The sequence below is a fragment of the Panthera tigris genome, chromosome C1, assembly GCF_018350195.1.
Source record: "Panthera tigris isolate Pti1 chromosome C1, P.tigris_Pti1_mat1.1, whole genome shotgun sequence".
Lineage (NCBI taxonomy): Eukaryota > Metazoa > Chordata > Mammalia > Carnivora > Felidae > Panthera > Panthera tigris.
This window is the reverse complement of record NC_056667.1, coordinates 193,330,241-193,357,103: the sequence shown is the minus strand read 5'-3', so window position 1 is coordinate 193,357,103 and position 26,863 is coordinate 193,330,241. Positions and strand designations below refer to the sequence as shown.

The following is a 26,863-nucleotide window of genomic DNA, read 5'->3' as shown; positions in this document are numbered from 1 at the left end:
TGAAAGGATAGTTCCCAAAGGTCTCTAAACAATTGCCAGTATGTTCCACTGGAGTTGCTAGATCTTTAGGCCCAAATGAAAATGTGTACATTGACGTGCTGAAGGACCAAACAATAATTACACAATTGACATTTAAGGATTATTGGATACATGAACTTTAAACAAATTAGTTGAAACTTAACTGAAAAGGTTTTCGCTTTCTTTCAGTCTTTGTGGTGGGAACGACGGACTTTTCCGCTGAAGGATGAAGACACAGAAGCCTTACTATGTCAAGATGAAAAAAAGGATCATAGTGAAAGTTCAAGCCCCGTTTTCCGTGGAGAAGTCTTCTGTACTAGTGCACCAGAAAACGGTCACCATCCAAAAAGGCAGACGGATGAAATGGAAGAAGGCAAACCTTTTGGTCTAGGACTTACTCATGTTAAAAAAAACAGGTGACAGGGAAAGGTTAAAAAAGTATGTAACTGAATGGAAAGCAGGAGGAAAAAATAAGCCCTGTTCTCCATCCCCCACCCCCTCAGCCACAATCCCAGAGTAAGAGCATGTACTGCATGTATTAATCTTTTATGCTGTTTTAAAACAGGCAAGGTAGGTCTCTTTTTCCTTGAACCACAGGAATAACTAGCTTTTCACCTACAGACAAGTGCTAGTCGTTTGTGTTTATGATGCAAATCACAAGCACCAGAAAATTAACTGCTGCAAGCTGATGTTAAATCGTATTACTGGGTAAATAATTTTTAAAAGACTTCATACCCACACATACATATGTACACACACAGAAACACCTGTGCATCAATGATCGCTCTTTTTCCTATACATTTCTATGTAATTTCTATGGTAATTCATTAAAGTTGCCTCAAATATATGCCTTTGTATATGGGAATATACAAATATGTGTGTATAGAGTATATATACATACATGTACACACACGTAGTTTTAAAAAACACTGGCAGTGACCACTCCACTTGAAATGCATGGATGAATTATCCCATGGAATGTAAGCTGCACTGTAAAGCACAGGTTCCCAGTGATTATGGAGATTTTAAACATGTTTAACCAATAGAAGTTATATGTGGAAATTTCTATACCAGATAACACAATATGCCTTTATTTGAAATCACTGTTATCTGTTGGACTAAATTCAGATCATCTTCTATTCACTCCTAACGGATTAAGACAAGCAAGGCAGAGTTAAATACTGGTCTAATTTTAAAACTTGAGTTTTATCTATCCTATGTATCTCATGAAGAGAAGACCCCAAGTGAAAATGAGCAACAAATAGGAAAGTAAAAAATGTTGTATTTCTAGTTAATTTGGTCATTCCTTACCATTAGCTTACTCTATCCAATCTATTCTCATGTGTATGCTAGAGTGAGAAATTTTTTTAAAGGATAGTGCTTCAGTACTGAATACAGGAGTATACATTAAAGAAACTTCTTGAAGCTATTACATAATTTTTTCTATATAAAAGTTGAGGACAATTTATGAATCGCTTTCTCTCATGTAAAAAAAAAAGGTTATTCAAGTTATAGTCCCCATATAACTGACAATCCTGGCCACCTGGCCTAGTCTGGGGGACTGACACCAAGTTTTTGTTAGGGATGGGGAATTCTACTAGTCCCTTTAAAGAAGGAAAAAAATTCAAATTCAAAACTGACAAATTTTTGCTTGTAGTTTTACTGTACATTTATTTTTAAAAAAGAAAACAAAAGCCAGACAAACCCAAGTTGTCTAGGCAAATAAGCTCAAATCTTTTTGTCATGTCTGACATTATAATCTTCTATGTAAGTTTTTTAATTAAAGTTATTTCTATATGCCTCGTGTTGTCTGATTTGATTAAACGGCACCTGTTCATGGCACAAACCTTTCCTAAGTCAAAAACAAATTTTTACACTGTAGTATAGGAAAAAAACAAGCAAGCTCTATTCTATGCAGAAGTGTTAATGTTCTTATTTTTCAAACTTTTTATTTCTCAAAACTCATAGTAGCCTAAAGTTTAGGTCCTGTTATTTCTTGCCATATATCAAGACTATTTGCAAGTGGCAGATACATATTTGTTGTCAAAGTATAATTTGGGACACAACTTTAAATATTTATGGATTAACTCTACCTTATCATCTTTTAGCCTACCTGGTCTTTGTTGGATTAATATAATATATATCCTTGGGGTCAAAATCCATAACGTCCAGAATATCCTCAGCCATCTGGTTCTGCTACCGAGTAAAATTAGACAAGGTTAAATAAACGAGGCTACCTTTGCCTAATCTACCTCCCAAGGGCTCCATTTGTAAAAAGAGTAAAACCAGAAATCCTCTGCCCTACTGGATTCTTTCCATAGTACCAGCCTGTTCCTGAGCTTTTCTCTCTTCCTTTTTTAAATGGGGACAAAAATACCTGTCCCATCACTCAGAAGAGTGATTTGTGGTTTTAATGAAATTATATCAAAGTACTTTAAAGGCTATAAAACATAAACTTCTGTAATGATAGCTACTTTGTATTGAGCGTCCTCAATTCTATCCTACAATTCTGGGACTAGTAGTGGAAGCTTTACGTATAGCATAGTATCTCTTTTAGTGCTCAACACAACACCGTATGGTAACTGTAATTACATTCAGTGTATAAATCAGTTAACAGATACTCAAAGAGGCTGGTTGATCTGATTTACTAAGTCAAACCACTGGAAAGGAGAAGAATCCAGATTCAACTCAATATCACTTCCAAGCAGAGGCTTTCCTTTCCTTTCTGCTCAGAGCTAGCACATTATTTCATGTCCTTAAGAATGGTGGGGAGGATTACGAAAAGGTGGGGATCACTGTGTAACCTGCCCCTCCAGCAAAGCTAACAAGGAAAAACGCCCTGATAAAATCTATATTTGTATAATTTTTTAAAAATCTATACTTGTATTTTAGACCACCTGAAATCCCTGGGCTTCATACACTGTTTTTGCAGTTTTTATGTATCAAATATAAGGTACAAAATAAAAAACAGATGTTTAAGAAGCAAATTACTTCCATTCTACTCATATTGTCTCTCATACACACACACAAATCAAAAATGACATGAAACAGGAAAAACATAAGGACTTCCTTTGCTTTGGAAAAACAACCAAGAAACGAGAAGATTTAAAATGCAGAAAAAAATATTTTTTCATAGTAGCTAGGATGCCTTCAGTAGGCATTAAGACACATTTCTGTTTATAACCCTATTAATACAGCCATATTTTTAGTCTTATAAAAATCAAGTCTCCCAGTAAAAATGGTATTTTACCACACTAATCTTTAAATTCCATCACTAAAAATGGAGACATACACACCAATTTCTAACCTCTTGGAACATTCTGCAGGATAGATTTTAGTCACTGGAATGAACAGCCGCTCAGAGAAACAGCCCTGCTTCAACTGTGGTATGTTTTGGTAGTCGATATTCTTGTTTTCCAGGAGAAAGATTTCATGAGCATAAACACTGGACTCCTCACGGTTTCATCGATCAAGAGAACGTTTCTGAGCAGCTTCTGAGCAAACATTTCTTAACAGGTTGATCACAGATCTGGGGTCATCACTCCTCATAATGGCACTGCCAGACACAATCATGTTAGCTCCTGCCTGGAAGAAGTAAACACTCAGGTTATCCTTCAAAGGAAGATGCAGAGAAGCTTAAAACAATTTCTGGACTAGAGTTTCTACCCTTGCATTCGTCAGTGCTTTAAATGCACGAAAGCTACCTTGAGATGAACAGACTTCAAACAGTCTAGTTCCATGAACAAATAAAATGCTTAACAAATGAAAACATAAAATGATTTTTAAATCACTGGCTTTTTAATAACCACCTTTAAATAAACGACATTGAATCTTTGCTAATATTTAAAAAAAGATGTAAAAATCTTTTAATCCTCAACTTTATTAAAGTTTTTCTAAAATATGCCAGTGCCCCTAAGGCTACTAAAAAACAAATTATCTTTTAATCTTTGGACTCTGTAGTTGACCCTTGAACAATGCAGGGGTTACGGGTACCAACCCCATGTGCAGTCAAAAATCTGTGAGTAACTTTTTGACTCGCTCAAAATTTAACTACTAAAACCCTTCTATTGACTGGAAGCCATACCAATAACATAAACAGTTGATTCACACATATTTGGTACATGTATTACATACTGTATTCTTACAATAAAGTTAGAGAAGAGTGTTAAGAAAAGCAGAAGGAATTGGGGTTCCTGGGTGGCTCAGTCGGGTAAGCATCCGACTTCAGCTCCGATCAGGATCTCACAGTTTGTGAGTTTGAGCCCCATGTCGGACTCTGTGCTGACAGCTCAGAGCCTGGAGCCCGCTTCAGATTCTGTGTCTCCCCATCTCTCTGCCCCTACCCCGCTCGCACTCTGTCTCTCTCTCAAAAATAAACATAAAAAAAAAAAAAAAAAGACAAGAAAAGTGTAAGAAAAATACAATTACATTAGTATAACAACAACAACAACAAAATCCACATAAAAATGGACCCAGGTAGTTTAAACCCACGTTGTTCAAGGGTCAACTGTGAAGGAATTGATAGACCATTATTGCTAAAGTGTGAAACTATAAAATACAGCAACATTAAATAATTTCTCCTTTTGACGTCAGAAAGAATGAAGCACTTTTTCATGTATTACTTCACTGCATTCCAGAAAGGCTTTGAAGGGCTTAAAAAAGATATTCAATATACTTTTAAATGTGGAAACAAAGAAATCAAAGAGAAAAAGCAAGTAAGGGAAGTCCAAATTTAGCTCTGCACTCCCAGGATTTGACTTGAGGGAAACCCAATCTGTCACGTGATCCACTTCCGGAACAATGTGGCAGGAGGCTACTGGGAGAGGCAGCAGAAGGGAGGAAAATTCCTCCCAGGAGACACCGTCACTCTGTGATACAGTGTACATCTCCAAAAACATTCCTTCCAAAAAAGTAAAAAAAAATTAGTTTTGTAGGGTTACAGCCTAACATGGTTTTAATGTAAGCAGGAAAAACGCCCAAAGGCACAGCACAGTTCAGTAACAAGAAATCCACAAGTAGTCAAAGGACATATGTTCACTAATCACCCGGTCAGCTCCTCTTGCAGAAGTATCTCACGGCCACGGCTTTTGACAAGTATCAAGCAGAAGAGTGTGGCATTTATACAAAAAACTTAAAGTGCAGATTAGACCATGTTGCTTAAATAAAAACAGGCCACATAAACTTCAATGACCTGCAGTGTTACAGGAAGGCTGGTGCCCTCTTGGGAAGCTCAGGGCTTCATTAACTCAGCTCAGCTGGCTACTTGGGAAGACTCATCCCCCCTCACGTAGAGGAGGACCACAGCTACCCAGAAATCAGACCAAAATTTACATCAGAAATGGCTCCAGTCAGTTTTTACAAGGGACAAACCAATAACTAATACACCTAAGCTATACAAAATCACAATCTTTTCACTTTATAAGCAGGTAGAGATTTTCTTTCCCTATTTTGGAAAAATGTCTTACTCCAAGGCCTAGAACTTAATGATCTCCCAAAGGCTGGCATTCAGCATGTTCTTTTTTAAAAAATAACTTCCTTCAGCATTAATGAGATAACTGAGACTTACTTTTTAATGATTATGTGATTTGAGAATATTCACTTACTGCTCTTCTCATTGTTCTACATTTGAACAAAAAAAATTCCTTTCCCAGAAAGAAAGGCAATTTAGGAAACACAGGAAATCTGTTTGGCGCACAAGACAATGTCCTAGACATTAAATTTGATAGGAAACTGGTCTGTGACCAGTTCAGCTGTGGCCTGAAGAGCAATCTCACCTCTGCACATTTATGGATAGTGTCAGGACCTACTCCACCATCGACCTCTATGTCCAAGGACGGGAACTGGGTCCTCAACCAATGAACCTAGATATACACGAAGAAATAAGTGATTCCTAAGGTGGATATTTCCTAAGGGGAAAAACAACCAAATAAAAAATCAAATAGCCAAATACTAGCCACTAAAACAGGATTCCAAGTGTCTCACACAATAACTTTATTTTTCTTTCTTTATTTTAAGTAGTCTCTATATCCAACATGGGGCTCGAACTCACAACTCAGAGACCACGAGTTGCATGCTCTTCCAACTGAGACGGCCAGGTGCCCACCACACAGTTAACTTTCTACTAATACAAATTATGATCAGGGATACCTTCCTTTTTAATATACTGAAACAAATTCAGCTTCATAAAAGCAAGGCTTATTCTTCTGGGGGAATGGCACTGAACTTGTCATGGCTTTGCAGAGAATATACTTCATGCAAACAAGACAAAGAAAAAACCCTCAATGTTCAATGAAAAGAGATCTCCCAAGAGATCGAAAGGCTACAGGGATAATGCCTTTGACAGAAAATTTCAAGATTAAGATGTGATATTTTTCCTGATTTCCACGCTAAATCTCATACAGCATTTATCACACCATACTCCAGCTATCTGCAGGCATCCCCCCCCCCCCCCACCATCTTCAGAACAGGACATGGCTAAATACACAAGTGGCTCAATGCAGGCTTACCGAATGTGCACACACTATAAAAGCCTCACCCCAAAACCAAATATTTCTTTACCTTTGGCATCATATCTTCCATGAATTTCTGCCCTCCAAACCCAGGTTCCACTGTCATAACCAAGGCCATATCTATCTGATTCGCCCATGGTGCCAAATACTCAACTGTAGTTCCTGGTTTGATGGCAAGGCCAACCTGTAACAGAGACAAATTTGCTACATCACATTAATAATTATTTCCACATTATATTAATATGGCATGTCAGACCCAGTAGAAATATCTATTGTTTAAAAATTCATTTTTAATATTTATTTATTTTAGAGAGAGAGCGCTAGCAGGGGAGAGGCAGAGAGAGGCAGACATAGAATCCAAAGCAGGCTCCAGGCTCTGAGCTGTCAGCACAGAGCGCGACACGGGGCCTGAACCCCCGAACCATGAGCACATGACCCAAGGCAAAGTCAGATGCTTGACCGACTGAGCCACCCAGGCACCCCTAGAAATATCTATTCTTAAAGAGTAGAATATACACAGAAATGGAATGCATAAGTTATTCAAACTATTTTTTAAAAGAGTCAACAAGGCTACCCAAATGTAAATCTTCCTAAAAGGCAGTACTTTTCAGAAAACATTAGGGGAACATAGAAATCCTGTCTAACAGACAACTTATAGTTCAACTCTGATTTCTCAGCTGAAAAACAACTGCTCAAGTCTGGTCTTCTCTGCCTATCACTTCCTGTCTTCTAATGAAACGTCCACACCAAGAGTGAAGAGTATTAAAACGTTATGGTCACTGTTGGCCCCTCACCTTCATCCCATTCTCCCGAATGTCTTTTATCAAAGCCCCAGGGTTCTCAGTAGCCTCAAGATGAAAGGTATATTGATTGGCTCCTGCTACAGCCATTGGTTTTACCCACTGTTCCGGCCTGGACACCATCATGTGCATATCTAGAAAGAAAAGACACATCTCCTGAATACTACTGAAAGGAAGATACCTGCCCCATATTGGGGAGGCCACCCTGCAGTTTTGGCTGTTTTGGATATAAACTACTTGGCATTAAAAGAATTCTTAAATAATGACACTGCTGTATTGCTAGCTTCCTTTTAACTTGAAGATAAGGTTTTAGTTAAACTCATTTCTCAAAAAACCACAGTTTTCCACAAAAGGCATATGATGGTATATATGAAAAGGACTAGAATTCAGGAAACCTAGGTCCAGGAAATGCTAGTCTAAAAAAAACTCTCAACAGTCCTATTATCTATGCAGATTTCATTCCTCATTTATAAGAAAGCTAAATAAAGTGATTCTATAATATCTTATGGAGCACTTACTGCATCATTAAGAATTCTAGGCCCCAGGGACAGAGCATAAAAAACAGATAAAAATCTCTGCTGTTATGGGGATTACATTCTTAGTGGGGGGTGGGGACAGACCATAAAGAAACTAAGTTAATACAATACACACTGGGTTGGTAGCTTGGCCAGCGTGGCTGGGCGGGAGGATCACAGGGGCACGGGATGAGGGGCCACAGCCTGGAGCTCTGCAGGCCACTGGGTTTTATTCTGAACGAGACTGGGGGGGGGGGGGGGGGGGGGAGCACTGTGGGATTCTGAGCAGAGAGGTGACAAGATCTAAGCTGGAAAGCCACGGTAGTCACCCAGGAAGAAACGACGTTGGCAGTGATTGAAACTGGCAAGCAGCGGCAGGATTCTGGGTCTGCTCTGCAGCTATGGCAGCGGGAGCTGCTGCAGGCCAATGTGCAGGGGGAGGGGAGCCCGAAAACTGCACCACGGGGGACGGGTCCCGAGGGAAGGACATGGTAACTGCAGGTCTGACACACATCCTAACTGTAAAGCTCAGATCACAGGGATCCGTTAGGGAGAGTGGGGGTGGCCTTCTTAAGGTTCTTGACTTGAAACATTAGACCATTTAACAAGAAGGGGGCGGCTTAAAAGTGGTTAAATCAAGAAATATTGCTGTCAAGAAGGAAACAGTAAATACTCCTAGGTCAGATAGATATGCTAAGAAGAGTTTTGAGTTTGTCTGTTTTTTGCTAGAGGAAGCATACCTCTGATACAGCTGAGCTACATTAAAGAAAAAATGTCTAGAATTCTAGACTCAACTAAGACCATAAAATGCCAATAAGGCTTTGAAAAATATCAGGAAAAGGGAATACTGCTTGACAAAGCCAAGATTAAAGTTTGTATTTCTAAACTAACAAAAGTGACAAAAATAGAACATATGTTAATAGGTAAAACATTGTTTTTAATTTTTTTTTTTAACGTTTATTTATTTTTGAGAGAGAGAGAGACAGAGCATGAATGGGGGAGGGTCACAGAGAGAGGGAGACACAGAATCTGAAACAGGCTCCAGGCTCTGAGCTGTCAGCACAGAGCCCGACGCGGGGCTCGAACTCACAGACCGCGAGATCGTGACCTGAGCCGAAGTCGGATGCTTAACCGACCGAGCCACCCAGGCGCCCCAAAACATTGTTTTTAAAAGACAAACTCTATTTGGTGTTTCTTATTTCCTCTGTGTTGTAAGTAAGGAAAAATCAATCTGCTTTAAAATATCTACTCATTCCTTTCGTTAACAGACTGCTATGCCAGTCCACCTCCGGCGTGCGGTCACCACTGGGAACCCTCAACGGAGAGTGTTCAGGGAGCGACCAGTTCAGTGAGTCATGTGCCTGTAGGTAACATACTGAGGTCACAGTTCTCGGATGTTCCAACATCAGCCTCCGCTTACACTGTTAAAAATTACTGAGGACCTCCAAAACGATGTTGATGTGAACTGTATTTAACACTGTTTAAAATGTTTTAGAAATTCAAACTAAGCAATTTTTAACTGTCTACTGAACTCATTTAAAAATAATAATAATAAATCTATCACATGTTAATTTAAGAGTGACCTTATTTTGTACTCTTGCAAGTCATTAATGTCTGGCTTAACAGAAGACCTCCATATTCTCACATGTGCTCTGCATTCAGTCTGTTGGAACGTGTCGTTTTATATGAAGGGAAAAAAGTACACAGAAAAGGGAGGGGTACATTGACAGCCTTTTTAGACCAGTGTGGATATTCTTCTATTTCTACCCCAGAACTCAGCAAGTGGGACTTTAATAAAGGTTAGCTGCAATGTGGAATCTGTAAACTCTACCAATGAACTTTTTGAGCTTTGTTAACTAAAAGCCACTGGCCTGTCCTAGTACACTTTGAATGGATCTCTGCAGTACTGGTTTGCTGCATTACATAGGACTTCCAAAGAGTGACACGTTTTATTATTTGCTATCAGAAATTACGCAACACCACAGATTTTATCACAACAGCTGTAAACAGGAGAAAGCTAATAAGCTCACAGAAGCAGATACAACTTCTTCAAAATTCAAATTTTCATTTGCAAGCTCTAATTTTATCAGTGGAAACAATAATTAATGAGGTATCTTCCTTGAAATGACAGGCTAACTTAGTTAACTTTCAAGAAAATGTCAGTAAAATACTGAACTCTGATAACCATAGTTCATCTATCAGTTTATCATTCCAGTGAAGATAAGTGTTCGTGAAAAAGGCAGCCAGTTCAGTTCACAACTCAGTGGCGCAAGTGCGTTTTCCTTGAGAAAGCCATCATCACGCAGTATACTGCAGAAGTACTTCATGTGTACTTCCTGCTTTGGCACACAAAACATGAGAAGAAATGCACCCAACCATCAGATTTACTGTAGTTAATAATTTGTACTGACCTTCAACAATATGTACCATGAATACATGGTGGTGAAGAATAATTTAACAACTACTTGGATAGTTCAATAGCATTGCTTTGATTCGGGCTAAGGAACCAACAGACAAACTCACCATTGCTTTTGTACCATCCATACAAATAATGACAAATAACGCTGTAATATGAAAATAGTCATCACCTCATGTTCCACCCGCAAGAGATTCCTGGGGTCTTCAGACCACACGTGAAGACCGCAGATTTAGATGAGAGCAAAGAAAACAAAAACAAAACACAAAACACCCAAAACCAAAGCACAAAAATAACAGCTTTTTCCCTATCACTTGATTGCTTACTGGTTATTTCCACTCAATACTGAGACTGAACAGTTCAGAACTGTACCAGTTATGCATGCAACTTGTGAAATACTTCTTAGAATGTACACATGAATTATCCAACAACCAAGATCCAGGAATCAAACAAAAAAAAACACATGTCTTTTTTTTTTTAATTTTTTTTTTCAACGTTTTTTATTTATTTTTGGGACAGAGAGAGACAGAGCATGAACGGGGGAGGGGCACAGAGAGAGGGAGACACAGAATCGGAAACAGGCTCCAGGCTCCGAGCCATCAGCCCAGAGCCTGACGCGGGGCTCGAACTCACGGTCCGCGAGATCGTGACCTGGCTGAAGTCGGACGCTTAACCGACTGCGCCACCCAGGCGCCCCAAAAAACACATGTCTTAATATAAAAAGCAAAAGTCACAAAACCCAAACATTAAAGCATTTGGAGTCCGTTCATCTTTACTGTAGACCCACTTCTAGACAGACTGATTAGTAGCAAGTTTATTAGCAAATAAACTAAAAACAGAAAGAAAGAGCAGACTGTGTGTGGTTGTAGCAGTAGGATTGATACGAGAGGCACAAATGTAGGAGACACAAATAGCAATGAGAAGTGATGCGAGGAATCCAAGTAAAAGAAAAAAAAAGAAAAAAAACCAACTTCTTTTAAATTCATACAAAGCCAGATGCAGAGGACTCTGTGGCCACAGCACGGTGGGGGCAAACATGGCTACTTATTTCATTCACCTGATATTCATAAGAACAAATTTATTTTGGAAAATTCATTTTCTAAAATGTAATAAAAAAGTCCAGATCATCAGAGGATTACGTTCCATTATTCGAAAATTTCAAAATGGTGAACAAGCTGCTGGAACATGGTTTCCCTCATGCCACATAAATTACGTGGTAACGCACCCTTTCTTATGTGCAAAGTAGATGGATCCTATGAAGAAGCTCTGACCGAGAGAACTTCCTACAACGAGGGCAATGTTCCAGAATGGCACTGTACAACAGTCACTAGACTCATGTGGCTACTGAGAGCTCGCAATATGGTTGGTTAATGCCACTGAGAAGCTTCATCTTTCATTTTATTAACCTGAACTAACTTTAAATAGCTACATGTGGGTAGGGACAACCACATGGGACAGCACAACTAGAACTCTTCTCAAAATCGGCCCACAATATGCCAATAAAAAATACCTAAGTTTTACTAAATTCCAAGGTACTTAAGAACATTATTTATAAAAATTTGTTCAACTTCTTACGTACATTTGTCAGCTTCAAGCCGTTGCTAACTTAGCTTAAAAGAGCAGTAACAACATGTGGACTGAATTCACGTTCACGAGAATTAACAATTACACTAAACCCCAATCTTGTGTTTATGCTTAGCTCTACGAAAACCACAGTAAAACAAAGTGGATTAAATCCCTCCTGTAAAGGACAAAAGTAATCTGACTGAAGGAAGTTTGAAAAAGAAAATACGGAAGGTGGTCTGATAACTGGATAAAGGTTAATTTAGGATGGGGTGCTTAGAAAGGCTTCTCCCTGAGGAAATGCCAGTAATTCAGGGCCAAAAGATAAAGCAGAGCCAGCCAAGTGAACAGTTTTCTAGGCAAAGAGATCAGCTAAAGTGCCAAGGCCCTGAAGCAAGAAAGAGTTTGGCTTATTACAAGCAGCCAGTGAAGACCCAGCACGGGGTGGGGGTTGGGGGTTCCAGATGAAATTGGAGGTTGAGAGATCAATCATCTACTTGAGCAACACATCCAGCGTCAGACAGCGTAACACCCACTTACCAAAGAAAGGGTCCTGGCCTAGCTGCTTTCGGAGGCTTTCTACCACAGGGTGCCCAAAGGTGATGTTGGGAACAAAATGCCTATAAGACAAACAAAATCTTACTCTGAAAATGTTTTCAATTCAATTTCTGTATTGTTCTCAAAAGCACTCTGATAGGGGTAAATGGGACCATCTGTGATTGCAGTATTTTTCCATGTAGTATTTAACATCATCAGTATTAAAAAATACTAAAAATATCTCAGTAATTTCAATTTTACAAAGCAGTATTTCCCTGATATTTCAACAAAATCAGACAGTGTCACAAGATTTAACTCCATCGTTTGTAATCTAACAGGTAAAAATGGAAAGACAACCAAATCCAAACTCCAAAAGTTTTATGACTTGCCCAAGTCACACACTAGTTAGGAAGTTCTTGACTCTGACATGGGTCTCTCAAATCCTAGTCTGTCATGGGCTGCCTGTGGCCACTTCTAATCCACTTCATTCAGTGGGCACTAAATCAGTTTAACCACCCATTACTGAGGGTTTCCAGCACGCCAGGTGTTGTACCTTACTTCATCTTCTCATCAGCCTTATGAAGCAGATGCTGTTATAGCCCCATCTGAAGAACACAGGAAAAATAACTTCCTTAAGTCACCCTGTTAATTATTTGCAGAGGCAGGATTCAGAGTAAGTCTTCCTGACATCTGACCCCAAAGTACTTCATGCCACTGACCTACTCGCTTGTCCTTCTGTTCTATCACTAGCTCATTTCAATATGTAACAAAACCCCCTCTATGCAAGTACCATGATATGGGAGTTCCTGCTTACCCTAGAAAAGTTTATAATCTCATTGGCGAGAAATGGCTAACACCCAACGGAATCCCTGGCCCTGCTGTTGTATTTGTTGGGGAGAGCCGACTCCCTTGACCTCCAGGTGGCCCGTGCAGCTGGTTCTCCCCAAAGGCCTGTGAATTTCAGTGATGTGTGTCACTGCAGGGCCAGGAGCTTAAGCGGTATTCCTTTTTTGCCCTCACTTCACCCTTTTGCCAATAGAGAAGCCATTAAGGGCTGGCAGAGTCACAGGATGGAAGGAGACGACGTCCCTGAAATTCTTCATGGAAGGACATTCAAGCTGAACTGTTACGTGAATAACTGAACTTTATAACATTAAGTCACTGAACTCGGGGCTTTGTTGGTTAAAGGTAGTAGATATTACCCTGTATGAGGATAGCAAGAAAAGGGAAAGCCACAAGTGGGCCAAATGAGGCAAGCAGTATGGCACTTTAAAAGAAGGGAAGATCACGAGATTTAGAGAACAAAGAATTTGTAAAGATGGGAAAAGAAATGAAGCAAAGGCAAAAATAAGCAACTTATGTTCAAAGTGGGGGAGAGGTGGTGCTCTTCAGCTTGGTGAGGGTGAAAAGAACAGGAGGCAGAATATGTCACATCAAGGGTATCAAATGCCTGGCTCAGTGTTTGGACTCTATCCTGCTGTAAATATGAAGTGAGATTTTAAAGCAAGAAACAAGCAGGCCCATTTGGTAGAGTGTGTCACTCTTGATCTCGAAGTTGAGTTCAAGGCCCATAGCAGACATTACTTAAAAAAAAAAAAAAAAAAAAAATCACAAAGCAATGAGAAAATAAAAAATAAAGTGGAAATAAAGTGGGAAGACAGCCTGGGCAAGGAACAATGAGAATGGAAAGGACGAGAGATAACGCGTGACAGGACTTGTGAACTCATTAGATGTGAGGAGCTCAAAAGAGAAAAACCATGGTTAAGACCTTAAGCTTAGATGGCAGACCAATGAATGCTAATAAAAAAATTAAAACTTACACAGACCAGGCACCATTCTAAACACGTTCCATATACTAACTCATTAAAACCTCACAACTCTATGGTGCAGGTACTCCTATAATCCATATATTACAGACAAGGAAGAGCGCCTCAAGGTCACACAGCCCGTGAAGTGCCACAAGCAGGCATTAAACACCGGCAACTTGGCTCCAAAGTCCAGGCTCTTACCTATTACGCTCATCTGTCCCTCCACTGATAACGACAAAAAAACAAAGTCCAGGGGAGGTGAGACGAGTCAGGATTCAGGACACATCTGAGAGGGACCAGGTAAGGTGGACAGGTACGGACACTGGCAAACACTTTGGTCCTTGAAGGTAGGGTCTCTAGTATCTAGAAATCATTCCACCGTTTCGCTTCAGAGCAATGACTGCCAGGGGCATGGGTAAGATGCTCGTTACGTTCACCTGGAACTCAGAGGCGAGGGTCAGATAAGCAGACAGGGAGGCTTACTGGGTATCATACAGCTCTGGAATGAAAATCTGGATTTTGTTCACTGTTCTTTTAATTTGCTGCATGGCCTTAGAGTACTTTTGTTGCTCAACCTTAGGTTGCCTTTATAATTAAAACAGACATAATAAACACATACCTCTTGAGAAAACAGGAGAACAGAATAAATATACTTTTTACTTCACTGGGAAACAGAAGCATATCATGTAACACTACTGACTCCCCCAGCTGCATGACTAATTGTACTACAGTGCTCTAGGCTCACCACGAACACTAGAAGAACAGAAAGGTACTGATACCCTGACAAGAAACCAAAGGTTTATGGTTAAGCTGAAACAGAAAAAGGCAACAAACCCAAGCATGAAGTGAAAGGGTCCTAAATTTGCTTGGGACCACGTGTCACAAAAGGGACTTACAGGCTCTATGCCAACCCTATGACACTAAAGAAGACCTGGGAATCTGAATTCTCAACAAATGCCCTGGGAGGTCTTTATTTTGAAAGAGAAAAAGAGAGAGAAAGAGAGAAAGAGAGAAAGAGAGAGAGAGACAGAGAGAGAGAGAGAGAGAGAGAGAGAGAGAGAGAGACAGAGAGAGAGAGAGAGAGAGAGAGCAAGAGTGCATGCACACAGGGGAAGGACAGAGAGAAGGAGAAAGAGAATCCTAAGCAGGAGGTTCCACGCTGTCAGGGCACAGCCAGACGCGGGGCTCAGTACCACAAACCAAGAGATCATGACCTGAGCCGAAACCAACATTCAGATGTTTAACTGACTGAGCCACCCAGGCACGCCAATGCCTTGGGAGTTCTTATCAGACCAGCTTGGAAAATACATTATTTCACTCTAAGAGAAATTTCATCAAAGCAGTCGGCTTCACCATTGTATTATTCTGTCTTTTTCTTTGTCCTATTAAAGGTACTTTCTGCAGTCTGCAAAAAATAAAATACAATAAAAAAGTATCCCTTTTCCCCAGAGACTTAGTGAGATTAAGCTATAATTGTTTACAGCACAGGTATATAATTATTTTATCTCTCATCACCTTCTCTCATCAACCTGAAGCTCTGTTTCCAATTGTCATACAATCAATTTCAGAGAGATAAAACCTTTACCAGATCTTCCAAGATAAAGATGGTAAACGGAGGATTAAAGTTGATCTAAAATGGAGCAAGACTGTTGGGGTGCCTGGGTGGCTCAGTCAGTTGGGCATCCGACTTCTGCTCAGGTCATGATCTCGCGGTTCATGGGTTCAAGCCCCACGTCAGGCTATGTGCTGACAGCTCAGAGCCTGCAGCCTGTGTTAGATTCTGTGTCTCCCTCTCTGTGTGTCCCTCCCCTGATGGTGCTCTGTCTCTTTCTGGCTCTCAAAAATAAATAAAAGCATTAAAATTAAAAAAAAAAAATTAAATGGAGCAAGTCTGTAATGAGAAAACATTCCCTGTGAATCAGAAAACACAATCTCATGTTTCCAAGGGCTGGCAAAAAACACAGAGGAGCAATATAGGGCAGATGGAGACAGAAGACAATTGAAGAACATCTAGCCTGGTTAATAGTGGTGGCTGCCATTCAGCTCCAGCCCATTGTGGCCTCATGAGGCTGTGGAACAAGCGTTAGCAAATCTTTGGATGTTTTTCAAAAGTCAGCAATCTAGTACTCATGTGAAATCTCCCCAGTTTTAAATCCTGGTAACTAATTTAGAAATTGCATATTTGCGGGGCGCCTGGGTGGCTCAGTTGGTTATGCGGCTGACTTCGGCTCAGGTCATGATCTCGCAGTCCATGAGTTTGAGTCCCACGTCAGGCCCTGTGCTGACAGCTCAGAGCCTGGAGCCTGTTTCATATTCTGTGTCTCCCTCTCGCTCTCTGCCCCTCCCCCGTTCATGCTCTGTTTCTGTCTCAAAAATAAACGTTAGAAACAGACTTTAAAAAAAAAAATTGCATATTTACTCTGTTCCTACACTTAGGACTAACAGCACATTTCTGATCACTGTCCTGTCATGGCAGGTTTATATGCTTTCCAATGTTCTTTTCCAGCGAATTCATTTGTCCTTTTTTTTCAAATATCCAACCATACTAGTGCACCACCCCCCACAGTATTCCCAAAACTCGTTCCTGACCTTCAAGATGAAGACATTCAGTTTTAATCAGGAGAGAAATCGGGGACCTTACGGGAAAAGGGGAAACAACAGGTGCATCCAAACTAGAATACTAGAGATTTTTAAACGGACCAGGAAAAAGAACAGCATAGAGGCAGTACCTGAAGAGAAGGTAAGTTGAGGCTGGCCCCCACTTTCACACACCTGGCCTAGGAAACAACGCAGCTCAGCTAGCTTTGCCTCTTCTGGTGGGACATCAGGAAGAGGTTGAAACTCCCTAAATGTTTCCTCCTTTACAAAAGGGGATCAAAATACCTCTGAGCTCAAAACGTTGTGAAGATTAAAAGAGAAAGGTTTTAAAATGGTGTTTGGAGAATTTAATTTTGTCAAACCAAGATGTTACTTGGCAAAGGGGGAAAGGAGCCAATAAAAAACAAATATGTGTATCTTAATAAGCTCAGGGTCTGCCACTGGGCTGGGGGGGGGGGGGGGACAATGTGTTTCATCAGACATCCCTCTCTTTATGATAGAGCCAATCATTCATTCAACCAATTATAACTAAGCCTGTCACCGTGCTTCACCTGCAGAGAATTCAGAGGTGAGCCAAAGACACCCTACTTTCAGGGAGCTTACAGTACAGCAGGAGAGATGGGAAAATAGATAACAAAAGTAATTGTATAAATTATCAGTTATTCTTTGTGGACAGAGAATGTCTTAATCCTTCCCGATAAGCCCAGAACCCACAGAAGACATTTAACTTCTGAGACCACACAAGCTGTTGCAGGCTTCTAATCCTGGCTCCGCCATTTCCTAACTAGAAGACCTCAGACAGGTGACTTAACCCCTTTGTGTCCATTTCCCCACTGTCAAATGCTGGTGACAACAACAGCACCAACCTCATAAGGTTATGTGAGTTAATTCACAAAGAACATTGAAAACACTTACATGCTCAAAAATATTAGCTACTACTGTTATCATTAATATTCTTGATTTGTGCACTGAAAAAATTATCTTCTCCATTCAGTTACTCAAATATGGCCCAAGACTTACTTAAAACACCAAATTGCTTTCTGGGTTAAACAGACTACACATGTACACATGTAGCCTGTTCTATCCTGAGGTAGGCGTCTCAGACACAAAATCTGTATCCCAGACATGAAAATGTACCTACCCATCTTTGAGGTACACCCTCCAGTTACCCGTGAAAGCTCAGAGCTTTCCAAAAATTATGTACGTGTACATAACTATGAATATGAATTATGTATATAACACAATAAAAATCAAGCTTTCGTGCGAGGTAATACTTACCAATCTTACACACTTAGCCTAGAATGCTTAGTACTCTAAAGTAAAGACTTTGCCATGATCAGTTGGGATACTTACTGACAACTGAGTCGGATATAAAAGAGAAACAACAGATTTAACCAGACAGAACAGAGGAAGACAAAACTCTTGTAACAGGAGTGACATTAAAAAGAACAGGAAGTAACTGATCATCTTTTGTAAATAAAACAAATTTGCAAATGTGCACGAGGCCACACAGAAATTTTACCTGTTTAAATTTATCTTTTGACCCGGAACCCAAAGTAATGGCTGTTACTGCTTTAAGGCCAGTTATCAGCAGGGCTCAAGGAACTACTTGGCAAACCCAAGAAAATGCAATTTGCAACTCTGTCACAATGTTGTGTAATCCTGAAAGTCCTACTGTCTTCTCAAGGTTAGACTCTGCATTTTATAGCCAACTTACACTAGCATCATACTGACTCTGAACAATATCGATTATGTGCTATAACTACAGTGCTTAAAAATTACTTACAAAAAAACTGACCTCCCTGAAGAGCAGGGTGCCTGAAGAGAAAATAAACAGGAAAATCAAAATTCGAACAATGACACAACACCTAATAATTATTGAGAACTTACTATACGCCAGGCACTGTACGCTTTACATGTTGGCTTATTTCATCTTCCAAAATTGCCTAAGCGGTAGGTTCTATTGTTACTCCCATTTTTCACATAATGAAACTGAAGCTCAATGAGGTTAAGTGGCTTGTCCCAGGTGATCCATCAAATGGCAGAACTCGGGCAATCTCGCTACAGGTACCAAGCTCTTAATCGTTACACAAGTCTGTCTCCCCAGCTTTGCCACTAACTAGCTATATGAGCTTGGGCAAGTCATGCCTATCCCCTTGGGCCTCAGTTTCTCTAACTGAAAATGAGAGACGCGTCCAAGACCTTTAAAATTGCGTCCAGGTCCTAGTGCTTGGGCCACACGTTACGTGGGGGGAGGGGAGGAAGTGGGGTTTGGGACGCGGTCGCAGCCCAGGCTGCCGCCTCAGGTTCGCTCCAGCCAGGGCCTCCAGGACTCCCACCTCAAGTCCCCTTTTCAGCACCGCGTTCAGAGTGCGGCGCTCCGCGGTACAGGGACGCCGTGCACCCAAAAGGCACTCAATAAAGGTGCGCCGAGCCCGCCCCGCGCGGCAACCCTGACCCGAGCCCCGCGGAGTTACCCGTCCATTACATCCAGGTGCAAATAATCGGCCCCAGAGTCCAGCATCCGGAGGCACTCAGCCCCTAAATTGGCCAAATCGCTGTTAAGGATGGACGGGCCAATCTTGCAGCCAGACGCCATGGTGCTGGTTCCCAAGAGCAAATTACCCACGAGTCCTCCGGTAAGAGGAAAGTGTCGCCCCGATTGGCTGCGCAGTTTTAGTCCCTTCCCGATAGCGTCTTCCGGACTCCACCGGAAGCAGCTGCCCGCAGGGAGGAAGTCCCTCCTCCCCTCGGGGGAGGGGCTGTCTGCCCGAGCGCTTAGGGGTGGGGCCTCTCGCCTGCAGGCCCTTGCCTCTTTCCTTCCGTTTTCTTTCTTGAAATAGTTTTTAGGTCTCCCAGCCCTCGCCGAACTCGAAGAGTTTCTAAATCTTTTTTTGCTTTACATCCCCCGGGTTCTTTTCTTCTCGGCTCTTGCCCTCACTTCACTTTTTGCTTCTCCATTGTTTCCACCTGTGCTGCTGTCCTCTCCTCTCCAGCGCTTGTGCTTGCCTGTAAAACAACAGAACAAATAAATCCTTTCTTCTCATAGCTTTCTCCTTGAATTCTTGTTAGGAGCTGAAGGAGTCACATTTAGGGCGGAATCGTCGCTCTTCTAGGTACTAACTGGGTAACCCGGCGGTCACTTCTCCCAGTCTCCGTTTTCTCATCTGTTAGGACCCCTACCCAGCGTTTAGGGTTGTTGTGAGGATCAGATAGGTGAATCCAGGTAATGGGTTCAGCGCGAGACCTCGGGTGCCCAGTACAAAATGGTGGTGATTATTGTTATTACCACTCCCCTTCTTGGCTTCTGGCCCTCATCCTTATTCATTTTTCTTTTGTTTTTCCTTTTTATGGAGGTTCGTTGACAAATTGTAATACATTTATTTACTGTTCGGACCCAATCTGGAAGAGAGTAGGCATGTCTGTTCCTCTGCCAAATGTGTCTAAGGTCATTGGGTCAGGAAAAGGGGGCGGGGGGGAATCCCGTGAGGGGGGGAAAAAAAGGATTTAGCAAGAGCATACCTTAGATGGTAGGGAATGGGCACTTTGTAATTGATTGAAAGTGGTAACTCGGACCCCGTGGTGGTCCTGGCCATGTTCAGAGGGCAACCAGTTCCTTCACATTCCTTTTGGGAAATCTGGTCATTCCATCAGGTCATAATCGGGGCAGAGAAATCAAACCTGGGTACCTGTTTCCCAATATATCCATTCTGCTTTAGTTTGAAAGATAGGGGTGGAAAGCTTAAGTAAAACGGAGCTCATCTGGGGTTGGAGGGAAGAACTGGAGACTGGGGGTTGAGAAGAGACATCAAAGCACTCCCGAGGGTTCCAAAATGAAAACTTCTGAATGAGTTAACCTATTCCCTATGTTGAGAATGAGAAATGAAACTTGATCAGGCATCTTAAATGTTTTTAGCTTTATTTTATTATATGTGCATATTCAAACACAGAGGTCTTAATATCTTTCATAAATATCTTTCATAAACGTTTCAGTATTCATATGCATTTTTTCCATGCTCTTTGGTCATTCAGTATTCATCACAGACTTCATAGTCATCTAAGGGAAGTTGGCTGTGTAATCAATCTTTTGTTTTTACCTATAAAATGGCTAATAAAGGATTTTCATCCTGTAGTCACAGTGACTGTTGAAAAATATCATGGAGGTACATTGATCTGTAATGCTAAATGATCCTGAAATAATAGAAGTAAATTTGTCTTAAGCTTTTCCAAATACATTCTGCCCTTTGTTTTTATTGTCCTGAGTGTCAAACCAAACTTTGTTTCTGAAATGCTGCAGTTGAGACCCACTAAAGTAAGCAAGGAAGTGGGACTTTCTACTCACTGCCAAGACAAGGCCATGGAATTGAAGTGTGAGGTCACAGGGCAACAGCATGACTCAGTGTGATAGCAGCAAATTCCAGAGGCTTAATAAAGTATCCTGTATAACTTGAGGAAGGGTATTTAGTTTGCATTTTGGACTGTAACTCCACTTATGACCCTTTTTTTCCCTCTTGGTCCCTATATACACCCTATTCTCATCTTATATCGTCTTACAGCTAGGTTGCAGAGTGAAGAATGTTCTTCATTGACTAAAGGGACAGGTACTAAAGAAGGGAGATGTCACCCTGCCTAATGTTCTCTTGCAGGCTTGAAATAGCAAGCCAGTTGTTCCCAGCCTAGCCAACAAGCCCTAACCAGACCCCCTCTCCCCAAACACCACATTATTTTTTTCTCCACCATTGTCCTGCCCATTCATGCCTTTTGCCACTATGGTTCTCAGTGACTTGTCCCAATGCACTCAGTAACTCAGTTTCCTTTTTGGAAAAACCAAATAACTTATCTAATAGAATTATAAAAAGCAGCAAATACTGAAAAATGAAAGTAAAATGTTTTGCTATAGAAAATGCTGTATCCAGGATTTGAACTGCTTTAATTGAATCTGAGTGGTATAAATCTACACCCACTGTCATGGATGATACATTTTTATTCCAAGGTCTTTCCAAAGTTAATTTCAGAAGAAGCAACCTCTTGGTTTAGTCCAGTGTTTTACACATGGGAAGTAGGTGCCTGTTTTGATTTTCCTTTAAACAAGATAAATATCATTAAGCATCGTAGCTTAAGAAATAATCTAGTATTACCAATCTGTATTTACCATATATAATAATTTTTAGTCATATACTCACTAATGTTTTGAACATTACAAAAACGTGTTATCTTGAACTTTTTTCTGATCTTCCCCAACTGTTTTTTTTTTAAATAGTTATTCTTTCAAACTCCAGGTAACAGTACTCCTGAGAATACATCTTGTGACAATCTTATGCACATACATATAAATACTTTATCAATTACACAGAAACATTCAACACATTACATTCAACACATTTAAGGGCACCTTAAATGGAACAGATGCACACATCTGCAAAACCTCAGCAGTCCCAGTCTGAAAACATTCCCACTCCGTAAGGCCCGGTTTCTCAGAGTGGAGGCTTTTTTGCAAGGTACAACAATACTTAGCTTATTAAAAAGTTTCCAACAGACTTCCGTACCACTAGAATGAAGGAGTCGGGCTGAAACGCAGACATGCCAGTATAATCGTGTTCAAAACAGCCCAATACTTTTTAAATATATATAAAGGTATTTAGAATTCTTGTCATTTTTTCAAGTCTTTTTTGACTCCTTTACTTTTTAAATATTTGATACGATTATACATAGAGAATTTGAATCGAGAACCAAAAAGCTGGAACAAAGTGCACACATATAGAGACTCATACAGCCCAGACACTTGTAATTACCAAACGTAAGGCCTCTAACACTAATTGAGCAGCATAATTTTTAACAGGCAAAATATATCAGCTTAGAAAGAATCATAAAGCCACCTTATACATATATTTCTGCACTCGAGAATTAATTCAGCATCAAGTAAATGATCTGAAAATTTTGTAAAATTTTGAAGAGGCCGTTTACCACCTCTGTTTTCTCAAGTTTTAGATGTGAAAGTTTTCATTTTGTCCATTATCTTTAACCCACAGGTGTCTTTCATTCTCTTAGGAAATGGGACACAAAACCCCAAATAATATTTGAAAGTATAAATCACAACATAAGCAATGCCTATTTAATAAGGAATTTTAACAACAAAAAATAATCCTCCTTTGTGATTTGGGTGAGTTTAGCAGGTCTCTCTATAAACATACTTTTCATAGCCAACGTAGTTAAAAGTTTAAGCATACAGAATGCATTTTCGATTCACTGCCATGTAATCAAAATCTATAACTTCAGTTGGAGGACTAGAAGATGCACACACACACGTGTGTGCATACACGCACCAATTTACGTACATATATGAGCTTTTATATGCTTAGTAGTTATGTAACAGTTTTCTAATGTAAACTGTGAAAATTTTGAAATTCAGTTTTGAACTATATGATGCCAAGCCCTACTGCAGGATCAGTAACACACTGGATATGGCCTCACAAGTTTTCTAAGTTTTATGCTCTTCTTGAAGTAACTGAACTTCAGGTTAAAGTACACAAACCGACTGTGCCTATGAAGAGATTGCTCACTTTATCATTTCTCCTCATAAACATAGATGTCTAAAGGATCATAAGAATATGGTTAACACTGAGAAAAAGTTATTTTACCAAACCAATTCTAACAACAACCTCAATATCTAAAAATATACCCTCGAGGGCAGGCACAGGATACTGGAATCACATTTCCCAATATCTCCTCATCTTGGCATTGATGTGGTAATGGCTAGAAGTAGGAATACCATACATTTCCAGCTAGAATATTTACATTTAGTTTTCATTATAGTATAGGCTGTTTAGGTTCTTAATTCAAAATTGTGTGGTAATTTTTAGAATATTTTCTCTCTAACATGATTATGAAATGGAACGATCTTAGGGCATTAGCATTTTGATTTACAACATGCAAGGTAAATGACGGTTGAAAAATAAATATTGAAAAATCCACAGCTTTAAAAATAGTATTTTCTTTTTGTAAATGGCTGTATTGTTGGTCAAAGCAAAAGTGGCTGCAGGCTTATTTATTATTTAGTCTCCTCAAACTAATATTTTCCTTACTTATTATTTTTATGTAAATTGCTACGCATACAGCCACCTGATTTAATATTTTTGAAACTATAAAAATAAACATTTGCATGAGATGTATAATGTGAGTAATCTCAAAAATTGCATTCTCTTTTTAGAACATATTATTTGTTAATATTCCTAGGTAAGCAGCTCCATAATAGTATATATTTTTAACTGCTCAAGGCTTTTTGAATCATAAACAATGTGCAGTGAAATGGCTCTTTCCTCTTATTCTTCCCTGGTTTTTATGGTCTTCACACAACCAAATTATCTTAGCCATTGATTTTTGAAAGGTGTTTATGAAACAATGTGCGCATTAGCAGCGAAATCTACTGAGATTTGTGTCATCCGTTGGATGTAAAGTGCTGTGTCTTCATCTTTTCTGAGCAAAAGTAGTCACCTTTGAGCAAAGCGATCCCTCCCACATCTCGTCTACACCTGCCACTCTTACGAGATCCAGAATTAAACATGAGACTCATCTAGGTCTACATCAGTCTCCCCCAGCTCAGTGGGCGTAAAAGTGAACTGGCTGGACAGCAGGGGGTTCTCCATGCCATTTTCCTCACTGATGTGAAGGACGGTGTCTCCGTGCTGTAGGAGGATGGATGTCTCAAGGCCTGTGAATTCATCAGGGTCTGAGAGTTGCGTAGAGAGGGGGCTGTGTGCTGTAGCACCTTGCACTTCCGTGTCCTCCTTCTTTTCTCCTTCTTCAGCGGGGAGGGTCTCACTCTGTGACCAAAAAGATCATAACATCATGGAAAGGTAGGATAGGTGCCAGGGAAGAGCATCAAAAATATTGTTGTCTATCTGAAACCGGATAAGAAATCACACGGCCAGTCCCCAGTTGTAGCATTTGCCACATGTGAGCTCCTCTATGGGCCCTTTCAACTTTGTAAGCCTCTGTTTTCTAATCTGTAGCATGAGCGGGTTTTTTTGTTTTGTTTTGTTTTGCCCTCTTACCTTGTTTGTAGACTGTGAGGTAATAGGATGGGATGGTGTTACAATGCTTTTTAATTGTTAACAACTATACAATGTATGTAGTGACATTGCCCCTTCTTTAAATACCACTGGGAAGAACATGGGGCCCTATAGGAATTCACTTATAAAACATTGGAAGAAGAAAAAAAAAATTAAAACCACAAGAAAAATATCAAAACAATGAGGAAAAAGGTCAGAATAGGAAGTTCCTCTCATCTCATAGGATACAGAAGGCTCTCTTTTTTAAGGCTTCTAAACTGGTAACTTTATTTTCCTTTTAAATTGAACCACCTTTCAACCAGGTATTATATATTGGTTTTCAATGGTTATTTTAGCTGGGAAATATTTTCTCTTAGGTTTTTCATAACAAAGAATACCAAGGTTTCTCTTATTCCTTCTTAAGCAGCTGTATTCCTGACCATATACTTTATATGGATTTTCTTGTTCATGATGAGAGGACCGTTGTCTGTCTGGGTAACAAAATGTTACAGACTCAGACTTAAATTAAATGTAATAAGTTTGCATATCCATGTTGCTCATAGACATAAGTGGGCAGGGAGCAAGCCTTGCCAGTTTCCGTAGAGCCCTCACCTGCTTGGGAGACAGGCTGTGAAGATCAGCAACCACAATGGCAGGGGAAGACGTGAGGACTGGTTTGTCCATTCCTTCTGGTTTCCTAGATGGAGCTGGGCTGCAGCCTTGTGGCTGGCCTATAGCAGGAAGTGTTTCTGTTGGGGAAGCTGCTGGCTCTGGCTGAGCCTCAATGAAGGTCACAGAACGTTTCTGATCTGCTGTAGGTCAGAATTAGAGCAGTAAATATGGAAAAAAAATATGTTGTCAGTGCTTAAAAATTAGCTTTGACCACTGTTTCCTGGCTTTTCTTTATGAAGACACTGCTGGCTTATTAATAAATGAGAACATATTTGACTATCAGGTACATGTTTTGATTTCACCTTCTTTCCTATAAAGAGTAGGACTTGGGTAGAAAAAAATCATTTTTACATAAAAGGCTTAATACAAGATTTCCATAGAGGGTTAGGGGAACTTGGTTATCACTCATAACAACTACCAACAAGACTTCAAAGTCCCTATTATTCATCATTTCATTGTCTTTAGTAAGATACAAACTCAGTTCCTCTACTTTCTAGAGTCAAATCTCATAGCATTCATGGTTTACCTTGAACTCTTCCATTTCCCTATGTTCATAGGGTAGGAATAGGTAGGAAACGGGAAAAGAAGAAAAAGCACTAAAGTGTTCTGGGTGACTTCTTCCCTTATCCTAGAATGTTCCCATAGGTATGCTCATCTGCATGCGCTCAGGGTCTACAGACCTTCCTGACTGGGTTGCATGACATCAATGTGTCAATGGTACAGTCAGAAGGGACACAGGAGGCCTCACCAGATGGCTTCGTTTTAGGTTGAATGCTCCTGCGGGTGGTTGACAGCCGAGCCCCATGGCGGTTTTTGGGTTCAGTCTGGGTCTTCTGACGTGATAGTAGAGGACGTCTTAGCTAAAGAGAACAGGCAGAATAAAGCTGGCAAGAAGGGTCTGACTGCCTGGCAGGAAACTCTGTGCTCAGAGGATTCTGACTATGGTGTATTCTGTATGGGTTTCTGTGGATGCTTATATCTGTAGCTGATAAATTAAACTTCTTTCTGCATATGTAACTATTGCGTATTTCAATCTGGCATCCCCTTTAAGTTCTTTACATATCCTAAGGACATTGATTAACATAATTTCAAGCAGTCATGTGGGAATTTCAGAATTACTGCTTATCAACTGGCCTCTACTCACCTAAAAGTCATAGTTAAACACATGCTCATAACTCTCAAGGGGAAGTTCATGAAAAAACTTCAGATGCTGAGAAAGCATCTGGTACCCAAATCAATGTTGAGAAGCTCCAATCAAAGCAACAGTGCAAAGGCTCATTTAAATTTGTATTTTAAAAGTAAAGGAACCCCACCTAAGGAAATTTGTAAAGATGATCTTTACTTTGATTTCGATTTTAACCTGAATCATTACTCTGGAA

The 26,863-nt window shown here is 40.2% G+C and overlaps 3 protein-coding genes across 26 annotated transcripts in view; 1 reads left to right on the top strand and 2 right to left on the bottom strand.

The window, feature by feature from the left end:
- The window catches only part of KANSL1L (KAT8 regulatory NSL complex subunit 1 like), a 141,061-nt gene extending 139,246 nt beyond the window's left edge, over positions 1 to 1,815 (top strand). For all 9 annotated transcript variants that reach the window (XM_042995240.1, XM_042995239.1, XM_042995241.1 and 6 more), the window contains one exon: positions 208 to 1,815. In XM_042995240.1, the coding sequence (XP_042851174.1) occupies positions 208 to 438 (231 nt within the window). In that variant the 3' untranslated portion in view covers positions 439 to 1,815. The remainder of the gene's footprint in view (positions 1 to 207) is intronic.
- Positions 1,787 to 19,741, bottom strand: RPE (ribulose-5-phosphate-3-epimerase). 14 transcript variants are annotated; one of them, XR_006220916.1, is made up of 8 exons: positions 19,253 to 19,737; positions 18,551 to 18,582; positions 12,362 to 12,441; positions 7,322 to 7,461; positions 6,577 to 6,711; positions 5,793 to 5,879; positions 3,315 to 3,603; positions 1,787 to 2,214 (listed from the first exon to the last, which is right to left on the bottom strand). XR_006220916.1 is itself a non-coding variant. In XM_007086072.3 (7 exons), the coding sequence occupies exons 1-7, from the start codon at positions 19,361 to 19,363 to the stop codon at positions 3,481 to 3,483; spliced, it is 708 nt and encodes a 235-aa protein (XP_007086134.1). In that variant the 5' UTR covers positions 19,364 to 19,737; the 3' UTR covers positions 3,073 to 3,480. The 14 variants fall into 14 exon arrangements, 10 of the variants coding, with proteins under 10 accessions (XP_007086134.1, XP_007086135.1, XP_007086139.1 ...); XR_006220917.1 differs by having other exon boundaries at positions 1,787 to 2,211; XR_006220918.1 differs by having other exon boundaries at positions 3,326 to 3,603.
- Positions 19,742 to 22,519: 2,778 nt separating this feature from the next.
- The window catches only part of UNC80 (unc-80 homolog, NALCN channel complex subunit), a 223,592-nt gene continuing 219,248 nt past the window's right edge, over positions 22,520 to 26,863 (bottom strand). For all 3 annotated transcript variants that reach the window (XM_007086070.3, XM_042997540.1, XM_007086071.3), the window contains 3 exons: positions 26,233 to 26,344; positions 25,425 to 25,624; positions 22,520 to 24,584 (listed from right to left, as the gene is read on the bottom strand). In XM_007086070.3, coding sequence (XP_007086132.2) covers positions 24,318 to 24,584; positions 25,425 to 25,624; positions 26,233 to 26,344 — 579 coding nt within the window. In that variant the 3' untranslated portion in view covers positions 22,520 to 24,317. The remainder of the gene's footprint in view (positions 24,585 to 25,424; positions 25,625 to 26,232; positions 26,345 to 26,863) is intronic.